Source organism: Lactuca saligna, chromosome 3 (assembly GCF_052625555.1).
Source record: "Lactuca saligna cultivar CGN05327 chromosome 3, ASM5262555v1, whole genome shotgun sequence".
Classification (NCBI taxonomy): Eukaryota; Viridiplantae; Streptophyta; class Magnoliopsida; order Asterales; family Asteraceae; genus Lactuca; species Lactuca saligna.
Genome location: NC_136419.1, coordinates 221,445,009 through 221,457,561, shown reverse-complemented (window position 1 = coordinate 221,457,561; position 12,553 = coordinate 221,445,009). Strand labels below are relative to the sequence as shown.

The window sequence follows — 12,553 nt, the reverse complement described above, 5'->3', positions numbered from 1 at the left end:
GTAAAGGTTCCAATAAAAGCACACTTTTTCAAATTTTAATTTACAAATACTGTTAATTTCGTTTTTGTGCCGTAACACAAAAATCGCCTTTTCTGTACTAAAAATGCTCTAGTTATGTTTGAAAGAACCAAATAACCAAAATACAGAAATTCAAATTGGGTATACAATTATTTAAAACCGAACTTAACCAAACAAACCCACAACTCATAAATCAAATCCAACAATAATTCTAAGGGTTTAACACAAGAAATAGCAACATCATTGCTTTATCTATAATAGCATTCTACTTTCATTTGCTTCTATTACAACATTATATTTTAAAAAACCTTACCATATTATAACAATGTCATCTAAATACAAAGCAACTTCCACCTTTATAATTGGACATATTATTCAAGATAATGCAAGAAAAAACAACATACTTTCATTGCTTTATTTATCATAGCATCCTAATAAGAAAAACATAGAAACTCAATGCTACAATTTTTTAGATTTTTCAAAGCACAATGTCTTAATAGGAAAAAGCTAAAGTACAACATTGTAATAGAAAAAAAAATGTAAGTAGGATGCTATAAATTCACAAATAAATAAAAGTATATTGCTAGTTTTTTCATTTACCTCAATATTGCAACCAAATTCATACCTAAAACCAAGGAAATATCAAGTACCCTAGATTTATATCAACAATATAACTCTACCTATTTGAATCTTTAAAAAAAATATAAAAAGAACTACTTATCGTCACTAGACTCGGACTCGATTTGACTTTTGTACCCTGAGTCAATGTCAAAAAATTCACGGGACATTAGAAAACATCCTCCTTCTTTCGGGTTGTAGTCTTTACCCCTCCATATTACTATTTGCTCTTTCTCAAATGTCACAAGGATGCACGGAACCAAATCCTATACATAACACAAAAAAAGTTGTACCGCTTCATCAAACTCACTGACACGCGCATCAGACTGACTGGCATGCATCTAAGACTGATGTCAACAAGACAAAAATTGAACTTTTTGTCCCACCTTAACAATTTCTTTTTAAAAAAAAAGGCGGGAAAAACTTACCCTCAATTTGCATCCGATCTTAGTGTAATCTTTCTTTTCAAGACCCTTACAGTCGATTCTTACAATCTCCTCCACAAGAAAGGCATCTCTAATCATAGGAACAAGACCACCATAATAACCGTTTTTCGCTGCATTAACAATAACAACAATAAAAAAAAAAAGGGGGGGGGGGGGGGGGGGGGGGGGGGGATAAATGTAAGAAATAGCAATGTACTTTCATGGATTTGTTTATTTTAGCATCCTACTTTCGTTTCTTCCTATTACAACATTCTACTTTTAAAAAAATTCTCAATTATAGCAATGTCATCCAAACACAAAGCAACTTTTACACTTTCACTGATATAATAACAAAAAAAAAAATTAAAGTTGTATAATGCTATAATTGGAGTGATTTTCCAAATTAAGAAAGAAAGAAAATGAAATTACAATGTTGTAATTGTAATAGAAAGAAATGAAAGTAGGATGCTATAATACACAAATATACAAAAGTACATTGCTATTTATTGCATTCATCCCTAAAAAGAATTAAAATTAACAGTGATAATAACAATTATTACATTGCTCTGATAATTGAAGCTTAAGAAATTACCGAGTTTTGTGAGGGCAGGAGCAGCTAAACCTTTCTTCCTCATTTCTTTTGTTTCCTCAATACTTAGACCTTCAATGGTAGTTTTTATAAGCTTTGGATAAATCGGCTCTTGGGGCTTCCATAACATCAATGGAATTATTGGCCTCTTTTTAGGGTTATAATTTCTTCCTCTGTATAATACAAGCGAACCACCATGTCTATGTATGATCTTACCAAATGCTTTATCCTTTGATTAATATATGGGAAATTGTAAGTGAGGGAAAATTTGAAATAAGTAATGAGTTAATGGAGAAAGCTGATTAAGTCATGTCCCTATTAAGTCCATTAAGTCAAAAAGAAAGAGTATCTTACCTCTAACTGTGAGCAAACATTTTTCATATCAACAGTTGGTACACCCATACACTTAATCCTAACTGATTCAGCATGTTTCCAGTTATTATGAATGTCATTCAGCATGTTGTGTGTTAATCCATCTCTTCCTATAAATCCACAGAAGATATAAACATATGTTATCCACTTATCACCAAGAACAAATTTAGAAAGAAAAAAAAAAGACAGTAATTTGACACAGGACAATTAGTTGAATGAATCATAATATCTCAATATACTCTGACATGTTCATCACTTTGCCATAATAATGGAAGAGAATGTCAAAAGAGTTGCCCAAATTGATGGTTTTATTGAACATGATAATATAAACCATCTTCAATCACTTGAATGAATCATAAGAAACTCAATTTACTCTCATATGTTCATCAATTTGCAATGATAATAGAAGAAAATGTGAAAGGAATTACCCAAATTGATTTGTCTTTTGGTTTTATGCTTCCCACATCTCTCCACTAACGCAATCCGCTCAGCGTTCGCCAACTCTTCGCCTTGAATCCTCTCTCTAATCTTCTTCCTCTTCTCTTCCAGTTTCTCAGTCTCCTCCTTCCCCGCCATAGGATCGACAGCAGGAGCGCATACACCTGTCCACTCACGATCAACCCTCTCCGGTCCAAACGGCGAGTATTTTGGCTCACGGAGACCGATAGGTCTCACTGCAGGATTGCTCTCGGTGTAACTGAACCGGAAATCGAACGGGAGGTCGGACTTTATAGGTTTATCGCCGGACCTGTCTAGAGAAGACGGAGGACGATAGGGAGGCTTCTTTTTCTTCTTGGTGTTGCTGTTGTTGTTATCGGCATGTTGTATTTGGTTGTTAGGGTTTTTATTAAGTGATGGAGGCGGAGTAAAGGAATATTTAGTGTAAAGGTTTGAAAAACTAGGAGAGGTAGGAGGAATGGAGGTGGTGGAGAAGAGGCGGCGGGAGGAGCTACGACGGAGGAGGAATATGAACATTTCTAGTTCCTACTCAGGCTCCACCGTTATGACAGGTCGCCGGAGGGCGTAGGAGGGAGGGAGATCGTCACCGGAGGGTAGAGCCAGCGGTGGTGTTTGGAATTTGGATTGTACAGTTTTTTTTTATATTTGAAATTACATATAAATTTAAAATAAAGTTTCTAATTTTTTTTAAAAATGCCCTTCAATTTTATATGGTTTTTCATTTAAGAACTTTTAAGTTTTGTCCCACTTGTATAAGTCGTATTAACTTTTTAAGTTTTGTGAACTCTTGCATTCAAATACAAGTGTTGAGATCTTTGTTTACAAGACACTTATCCTCTTCTAGATAATGATTTTTCATGAAATTCCATAAGTGGAAATTATTAATGAAAATATGAAGCTATAATATACAAAAAGATATATAGTAAATTTTTATTTTTTATGTATTATAACATGTTATTTAAATTCTTTTATTTGAAAACCATGACCAAGATGTGTACTCTATTTTTTTTCTTATTAGAACCATATTTTAAAAATATATGTCTAATTATAACTGTAAAAGTTGTATTTTTGATGATGATGATAATATTATAATTGGTATATTTACGAACTAGTAGTAAGAAAAATGAAAATAAGTTGCTATAATATATAATTTTTTTCATTTGAATATATATATATATATATATATATATATATATATATATATATATATATATATATATATATATATATATATATATATATATATATAAAATTGAAAACTGTGTTGATGCTTTAATGCATTGGTATAATGGATAAATTTTTATAATGTACTAGGAGAAAAGATATGATACTTTAATAACTTTTTCTTATAAAATCTCTATATTTTGAAAAAAAAAAAACTGCAAAATAGAACAATAAAAATTGTTTTGTGATCGGAAGACATTATTATAACGGCTACATTTTATAGAAAAACTTGTTACATCAAAGTTAATTCTAATATGGGACAATTCCTTTGGAATGCTTAATTTCTAAATGATCACCACTAAATGACTGATATAATAACGTTTAGATTTTTATATCGTTGTAATAGAGGGGAAAAAAGCAATACTAGAGTTCAGATATCATATTTCTTTCAGCATTACAGAAGAACAGGAAAATCTTGATTGTCAAATTAAATCGGGACCCACAATCACATTTTTGTTTTTAAGCAAATTTTTAAATAGCCTAGATAAATAGGACATTTCTTTTCTAACACAACAAAAGAACTAGAAATCTTAGATATCTTTCTTTAAGGTTTCCCAATTGAAACCCCTACTCAACTCATTTAGTAACTCGCTATTTATGATGCTTATGAAACTTATGTTTTCATGATATGCTATTGTTCTAAAATTTTATAACTCGTTAACATGAAAATTCTTTCTCTTTATAGTTTTCTATTTTTTCTCTTTACAAGAGGTCACTTGCTACAAGTTAATGGAGAAACAAAGGTGATTTCCTTTAAAAATTTAAACATATATACATTTTTGTTAATATTTTACACATTATATTGTAATCGATAAATATTACCCACAGGATTTTTACATTGTGTTCTTGAGAGATCAATTAGCTAACAAGGAATCCAAGGCAAGAACACACATCGACATCCTCTCGGAATTAAAAGGAAGGTAATAATCGGTAAATTCGTAAATTCAGTTTCACGAGTCAAAAACATTTTCTTTTTAAAATTGAAGTTTTATAGGTTTTGTACTCACATAGAACATAACAACTTTATACTACTACGAATGTCAATAGAATAAAAAATTATATTTTTTTGTCCCATAAAAAAATGAGACAAGTACTTGTTTTTAATCTCTTGTATGTTAAAAGGACATAAACCCCTTATTAACATACAAGTTTTGACATATAGTGAGCTCGAAGCAAAGGAATCTCATGTCTATAGCTATACGAAAAGCTTTAACGCGTTTGCAGCAAAGCTCTCAGGTTCTGAAGCCAGAGAGTTGTCGGGTAACCCCCTAACCCTAACCATCCCCACCCCCACCATGTATTTGTCAATGTTGTTTGTAAACTTTATGTTTTTAAGGTATGGAAGGCGTACAATCTGTTATTGTTAATCAATATCGCAAACTACATACAACAAGATCATGGGATTTTTTAGGGTTTCCTCAAACGGCAAGAAGGAAGAAGACTGAGAGCAATATTATTGTCGGTGTTATGGATACAGGTTTATATAATTTGGTTTATACAATTTTTTTTTTAAATTGTGTTACTAGTTTAAGTTTGCTTTTTATAAAATAAAAATAAAGAAAAAAAGTATCGTTTTTAAATTACAGGAATAACCCCACAATCGGACAGCTTTAATGATGAAGGATTTGGCCCTCCACCCGCAAAATGGAAAGGATCTTGTCATCATTTTGCTAATTTTTCGGGATGCAATAAGTATGTTACTTAAATTCATATTTTAGGGTGTTAACATAGCCCCTTTTCAAACAATAAACAAATTTAAAATGATATATATATATATATATATATATATATATATATATATATATATATATATATATATATATATATATATATATATATTTCGAAATGTACCACTCAAAAACTATTAAGCATACTAAATAGCAAGATGCTCATGGTTGGTGTTGTACAGTTCTTCGAAGTGCATAACTAATTTTGATTTGAGCAATTTGAAGGAAATAGTAACCTAATTTACTCTTTTTACAAATATAAGCAATGCACTTTATTTTTTACGGATAATGGCAATGTACTCACATTTCTTTACACATAATAACAAAGGTATTTGCAGTTTTTAACCATAACAGTGATTTTAACCCATAATAGTAACATGTTTATATTTATTTACATATAGTAGCAATTTGCTTAAATTCCTTAACCATAATAGCAACAAACTTACATTAATTTACCAACAATGACAATATTAGCAAACAAAGTATATCGCTCATATTGATAGTGACGTAACAACATTGCGCCATTATGGATAAAAAAAATCACAAGTACATTGCTATTACAAGAAAAAAAAAATATGTTCGTAGAAAAACATGATTACATTGTTGATATGGGCATTAAACGAAGTAGTTAGGCTTACATTGCAATTTTCCCTTTTTAATATATTTAAGATTATGTTATTAAAGTGTGGTATGAAATCAAGCACCAAAAATTTATGTTATTTTTCCCTTTTAATAGAAAGCTTATTGGCGCAAAGTATTTCAAGCTAGATGGGAATCCCGACCCGAATGACATACTTTCACCTGTGGACACCGACGGCCATGGGACCCACACATCATCAACTGCAGCCGGGGGCATGGTCCAGGACGCGGAACTATTTGGTTTAGCCAAAGGCACAGCTCGTGGAGCAGTGCCATCGGCTCGAGTCGCGATGTATAAGGTTTGTTGGGCAAGCTCGGGTTGTTCAGATATGGATTTGTTAGCGGGGTTTGATGCCGCCATTCATGATGGAGTTGATATTATATCAATTTCGATTGGTGGTTTAACAGGTATTGTAACTCTCCAAGCCTAAGGTAGTGTTTTAGTATATAATAAATTAAATTGAAAAAAAAATGTTTTGTTTTTATTGATGAAATAGAATTAGACCATTCATGAAAGAATTTGATTCGTTCCATTTTCTTATTTTTCAATCTGAAGGCAAAGTTTGTTTCAAATGAAAAATGGTAAACATAACTTACTATAACTTACTTTTATTTATAGAATTTTGAGTTAAATTACATTTTTTGTCCACGTTATAGCTGATTTTCGCAAATTTTGTTGCCCGAAAGATTTTGTTTGTAGATTTCGTTTTCTAGTCCCTGTTCCAACTTCCAAGTAAATTACTAATTCTGGAACACAATTGTAATTTACTCCAACAGATATAATGCCACAAACTTTTTTATCACGAAATCTATAATTTTAATTAAATCATAATTTCATTTCATAATAATAACTAGAAAATAATTTATTTTTTTATTTTTTTATTTGTATTTTAACAAGCGTTAGTAACGTGGGGCACAGTACTCTATTCGAATAGGATTCATGGCTCATGGGCCGGGTTTCTTGTGTTGTAGTTTAACAAGCTTTTATTATCTTTAATTCCTTTAATTTTGTAAATAACAAATCCAATAATCATAGTTAACTAATATAATAGAGCATTTTTAAATAGACACCTTGTAAAAGGAATCATGAGCAACCAAACATGACTCGTTCAATTGGCTTTCTCTATTACCTTCCTCTCTAGATCAAATTAAAAGCAAGGTGGATGATGTTATGGGTAGCACAAAACTCAAGTAAATTAAACAAATGGCCTTTATAGTTTTCTGAAATTAAAAGGTTCAGCCCAATTTTGATTTATCTTACATAAGGCATGATCATGGTTTTATTATAGGTGCATACACCAATGACACAATATCTGTGGCATCATTCCACGCCATGAATCATGGGATTCTCACAATTGCATCCGCCGGAAATGACGGACCAAGTTTAGGCAGTGTGGCGAACCACGCACCATGGCTTTTGACCGTGGCAGCTAGCGGCATTGACCGAAGGTTTCAAAGCAAAGTTGTATTAGGCAACGGGAAGACTTTAACCGTAAGTTCTTGAAAAAACACTAGATTTTCATGATTTTGCGATTCCACAAGGTTCTTAATAGAATTCATTTTGTTTATAGGGAATTGGGATAAATGGTTTTGAGCCGAAACAACAGTTTTACCCGATAACAAGTGGTGATGATGTGGCAATTGATACCGAAAGTAAGGAAAGCGCGGGGTATTGTATTGAAGATACATTGGACGCAAGTAAAGTGAAGGGGAAGCTTGTGCAATGTAAGCTTGGGACTTGGGGTTCGGATTCGGTTATTAAAGGATTGGGAGGAATTGGGGCGATTATTGAAAGTGAAGTGTTTTTAGATACGGCTCAAATTTTTATGGCACCAGCGACCATGGTGAATTCCATGGTTGGTGAAAATATAAGAAGTTATATACATTCGACAAGGTAAAAACACATATCATTAAGTAAAGCCACATTTGTTACACAAAAGGAAATATGTTATATTATGTTTAGCATGCATTGGACATAGACTCAGAGGTTGGAACCTATTTTCAAAAAAAAAAAATCACCATTTTTTATCCCACTCAAAATTGTGGGACATGGTCTAGACTCATGTGAATGAGACAAAACTTTGAAACTTTTTGTCTCATCCATAAAGGTGTGATGGTAATGAGACATATTTGTCTCGTCTAAAAACATGTCTTTTTTTTCCTATCCAAAAAGGTAGGATTTTGGGACTTATTTCAATGGCACGAAAATTGCATTTTTATCCCAACCGAAAAGGTAAGACATAGACTCGTACTCAATATCTCATATGTACAAAAGATAAAAATATCCTTCTCATCCTTATTGATAAAAAATAAACCTAGATTAAATCATGTAATCTAACAATTTAGGTTTTCTAAAATGTAGATCACCATCTGCAGTAATACACAAGTCTGAAGAAGTAAACATTTCAGCTCCTTTCATTGCTACATTTTCATCAAGGGGTCCAAATCCCGGAACAAAACATATACTAAAGGTACAAAAAAAACTATAAACATCATTCTCATATACATTTATAATTAACTAAAGTATTTCATAACTCACAAGTCTTATATTTTATAAAAAACAGCCAGATATCGCGGCACCAGGTGTCGACATCTTAGCATCATACACCCCTCTACAAACACTAACAGGGTTGAAAGGAGACACACAATTCTCAAAATTTACCATAATGTCTGGAACATCTATGGCTTGTCCACATGTTTCAGGGACAGCTGCCTATGTTAAATCTTTTCATCCAAATTGGTCCCCTGCTGCTATAAAATCAGCTATTATGACTTCTGGTAAATTCTCACTAAAACTGTAAGAACTAGACTAATATATATAATATGAAAATAAAAGAGCTTAAAAAAACAAGAGTTAAATCATAATCAGCTTACATTTTTTTACATTGTTTACATGATAAAAAGCAAGACCAATGAGCTCAAAAGTCAACCAAGAAGCTGAGTTCGCATATGGTGTTGGTCAACTAAACCCTAGAAGAGCCATAAACCCAGGGTTAATCTATGACATGGACAACATGTCATATGTACAATTTCTATGCCATGAGGGATATGATGGATCATCAATCACATCTTTATTTAATTCGAAATCAAAAATCAATTGTGCTTCACTTATTCCACCTCTTATTAGTGAAGATGCCATCAACTACCCTTCCATGCAACTTACTTTAAAGAGCAAGAAAGGGGTCACTACAGGGGTATTTCGGAGAATTGTGACTAATGTAGGGCATGTTATGTCTATTTACAATGCCACTATTAGAGTGCCTAAAGGGGTGAACATAACTGTGGAACCAATGACTCTGTTTTTCTCACATATATTACAAAGGAGAAGCTTTAAAGTTACAGTGAGTGCATACCCTAATGCTAAAAAGTTATTGGTTTCAGGGTCGTTAATTTGGAGAAGTTGTTGTCATGTTGTGAGGAGTCCAATTGTTGTTTATGATCCACAAGATTAGTGATTTGTCATGCATATAGAGTAAATAAAGTTTCAATGTTGATTTCTTGATGCTTTATGTCTAATTCATGTAGGTGATTCTTTTAGGCATTTTATCGAACACCTTATGTTCATAAGCTAATCATGTTGTGCATAACAATTTATCAAATGCATTATTATTCCATAAAGAACTTGAATCAAGTGGCATTAACGAAATATAACAACCCCAAATGGGTGACAAACACAAAATAACTCTTTGTCATGTTCCATCATACGTAGGCATGTAGTTGGGGAAAAGTTGAACATAATTGGTACAGGCAAAAAATAACAATAACACGTAACGAGATTGTATATCTTCCAAAGAAAAACAAACTCAAACCTAATAAGCTTTTCTTCTCGGACATGGAGAACCTACGATTGAGAGGCATATACTATGTTGATCATTGAGCTAGCATTTTCAATGTTGACACAAATTGTACAATTTTCCTCTCTCAGTCAAGTTTAATTGAAGTCTTTGACTTTTTTTCTATATAATGTTTAATGCATACAGTTAGAAAAAATGGGAATTTCCATTTTCCAAAAATGATTTTTTTAACATAAATTCCAAACTCTATATTATTAAAATGGATAAAGTGTTATATATATATATATATACACCTTAAAAAACATTTAGCTATTTTAGGACAAAAAAGTCTTAAATTTAAATAGTACAAAACATGAAGCATGAATTACAACTATTTAATGCATAATAAATACATACGGACATCATGAATATTGCTAGCTGGTGCACCTCAAAATTTCCATATGCTCAGTTAAACAATTTAAAGTTCGGGGTAAGAGGGAAACACTTTTAAGTGGGGTCGGTTAGACGAGTTAGATTACAAATATTTGAATGTCTATTAAATACACACTCTCTTACTATAAATTCGACAACCCATCACCACTATAAGTCGTTGTCACCACCATCAAAAGAAATTCTAAACCCCATTCGTATAACATGCACATCCACCCCTACATTCCTTTATATCTTAAACTATGCACCATCCATAAAACCTCTATAATGTCTCTCTCAACTAAAAACCCTACATCTCCCATCATCTTTTGCCACAACCATGCACCACCGCCGCTATTGTTGGCCATCACTTCCACCTCTATGCTGGCGAAACCCTTTTCCTTTTCCTTTTTCCTCTTTCCCTTTCTCTTTTTATATGGTTAATATTTCTCTTTCCTTCAAACGTGAGATCGATACTAAAGAAAATCCATACATAGAACTCTTTCTTCTCAATCATGCGGTACAACCAGCATCTAACAATCCTAACCCCAGCCACGGCCACCACTGCTTCCTATATTTCCGTTACCCTTCACACCACCAGATAAAAAGGTTTTCCCCTATTTTATTTTCCATGAATTCTCTAAATCCTTTTCTTTTTAACATCTCCTAAAAAAGGCTAACATTTGGCCTCTAAATTGTTTATTCTTTTTAATTTTGTCATACATTTTGGTTTTTAGTGTTGTTTTGTGTATCAGACCCGAGATTCTAACTTAAGTTAAAAGGAGTGAACAAACATTATGAAGATGGATGGAATTGATACAAAAACCAATATTAGGTCTTTGATTTTAATTATGATGAAGATATTCCTTCCTTAAGATTCATCTTCCTATTTGTTACTTCGACTTAAGGTATTGTACGACAATTCATTCGGTTTCCTCTTCATTGTCTGTTGTTTTCCCTTATATCATCATGTAGATTGGAATTGATCTTCGTTGAGATATATTTAATGGTGGTTAAAGGGTATTTGAAAAATAAAAGTATTTATAGTTTCATCTTCTTTACTATCGTTTTTGGTTGATGTAGTTTGCATTGTTTTTACAGAAGAGTAGAGGATGTAAGCTTTGTGTCCTTAGTTACTTATAGCAATATGGAAAAATGAGTATGAGATAACCTTTTCCAATACAAGGTTGAAAGGTCTAATATGCTCAAAAGTCATATTAAAGTGATATTGCTAATTAACATGTGATATTAATGGGTCACACTAATAACAACTTGATATAATTAATTATCTATTAAAAACTGATTTTAATAAATATTCAATAAACTCTTATAATTAAATTGGAAATTATTTATTTCATGGAAATAATAATTTTCATTATCAAGTAACATAATATATCATATGGTATGATATATTAAGTCATGTACAACATTTTGGACCAAAAGAACCTTTTGTCTTTTACCAAAAGGTTAAGGTTTATATTTTATAAAAGAATTTATAAAAATTACCAAGTTTGACTTCCTTTTTATATCAAAACCATGACCATGCTTTCATACATGCTAGTGATGGGTTTTGATTATTTAAAGGGAAAGAAACCATACTTTAAAGGTATAGGAGACAAGTAGGCTTTAGGAGACATTATTTTCTTAAAGTGTTAAGGACTTATGGTCTATAAAATCACTTTATGCATATAAAAAGACGAGGCTTGCACTCACTCTTGTTTCTTGATGAAAATGGCCGAATATAATCCTCTCCCTTTCATTCTCTCTTAATTAGTTAAGAGCTTTGAAGATTACTTGCTTTTACATGCCTTCTTTAAGTTCATATTGGTTATGAACTTAAAGCTTAAGGGTTTAAGAGTTTATGGACTAGCATCTACATCAAGTTGAGTCATTGTTGGTGTCTCAAAGGTTCCATATTCTTCATCAACTTCCAAGCCTCCCAAAAGGATCCAAAGAACAACAAAGGTTGTTATTTCTTCATCATTTCTTTTATTGGTGTTTTAATCTTTCTATAACTTGCAAGAAGATCCTTGGTGGATATAAAATGTTTATGTTATTTCAAAAAATTTAAGTATTCTTTTTGCCATATTTTGTAGTTTTTGAAACTATTTTCGAACTAAGACCCAACAATTGGTATCAGAGCCACCTTGCAAGTTTGGTTAGATTTTTTGATTTTTGGAAATCTTAGTTTTTGGAGAATATGGATAACTTGTTTTTTGTATAAAAATAAATTCATACATATTTGCTATGAAAAATTTATAATTGTTATTTTTTTATGTG

At 31.8% G+C, this 12,553-nt stretch overlaps 2 protein-coding genes across 3 annotated transcripts; one reads left to right on the top strand and one right to left on the bottom strand.

The window, feature by feature from the left end:
* Positions 1 to 576: 576 nt before the first annotated feature.
* LOC145037858 (RNA-binding CRS1 / YhbY (CRM) domain-containing protein) lies at positions 577 to 3,122 on the bottom strand. 2 transcript variants are annotated; one of them, XM_078986605.1, is made up of 5 exons: positions 2,451 to 3,119; positions 2,005 to 2,132; positions 1,654 to 1,879; positions 1,065 to 1,192; positions 577 to 902 (listed from the first exon to the last, which is right to left on the bottom strand). In XM_078986605.1, the coding sequence occupies exons 1-5, from the start codon at positions 2,995 to 2,997 to the stop codon at positions 732 to 734; spliced, it is 1,200 nt and encodes a 399-aa protein (XP_078842731.1). In that variant the 5' UTR covers positions 2,998 to 3,119; the 3' UTR covers positions 577 to 731. The 2 variants fall into 2 exon arrangements, with proteins under 2 accessions (XP_078842731.1, XP_078842732.1); XM_078986606.1 differs by having other exon boundaries at positions 873 to 983; positions 2,451 to 3,122.
* A 1,155-nt stretch (positions 3,123 to 4,277) lies between these two features.
* Positions 4,278 to 9,669, top strand: XSP1 (xylem serine peptidase 1). The gene is made up of 11 exons (XM_078986604.1): positions 4,278 to 4,448; positions 4,534 to 4,625; positions 4,868 to 4,965; positions 5,042 to 5,182; positions 5,292 to 5,397; positions 6,169 to 6,479; positions 7,361 to 7,563; positions 7,643 to 7,965; positions 8,434 to 8,542; positions 8,636 to 8,849; positions 8,976 to 9,669. Exons 1-11 carry the CDS (start codon positions 4,368 to 4,370, stop codon positions 9,521 to 9,523), a joined length of 2,226 nt encoding a protein of 741 aa, XP_078842730.1. The 5' UTR covers positions 4,278 to 4,367; the 3' UTR covers positions 9,524 to 9,669.
* The last annotated feature ends 2,884 nt before the right edge of the window (positions 9,670 to 12,553 follow it).

Bases quoted from the DNA above. Each gene is read 5' to 3' on its own strand.
- LOC145037858 (XM_078986605.1), bottom strand. From the start codon at position 2,997: ATGTTCATATTCCTCCTCCGTCGTAGCTCCTCCCGCCGCCTCTTCTCC. The intron at 1,193-1,653 runs GTAATTTCTTAA...TTGTTAATGCAG, and splicing joins TCCTGCCCTCACAAAACTCG to CGAAAAACGGTTATTATGGT. The intron at 903-1,064 runs GTAAGTTTTTCC...TGTTATGTATAG, and splicing joins AGATCGGATGCAAATTGAGG to GATTTGGTTCCGTGCATCCT.
- XSP1 (XM_078986604.1), top strand. From the start codon at position 4,368: ATGAAAATTCTTTCTCTTTATAGTTTTCTATTTTTTCTCTTTACAAGA. The intron at 8,543-8,635 runs GTACAAAAAAAA...TATAAAAAACAG, and splicing joins GAACAAAACATATACTAAAG to CCAGATATCGCGGCACCAGG. The intron at 8,850-8,975 runs GTAAATTCTCAC...CATGATAAAAAG, and splicing joins ATCAGCTATTATGACTTCTG to CAAGACCAATGAGCTCAAAA.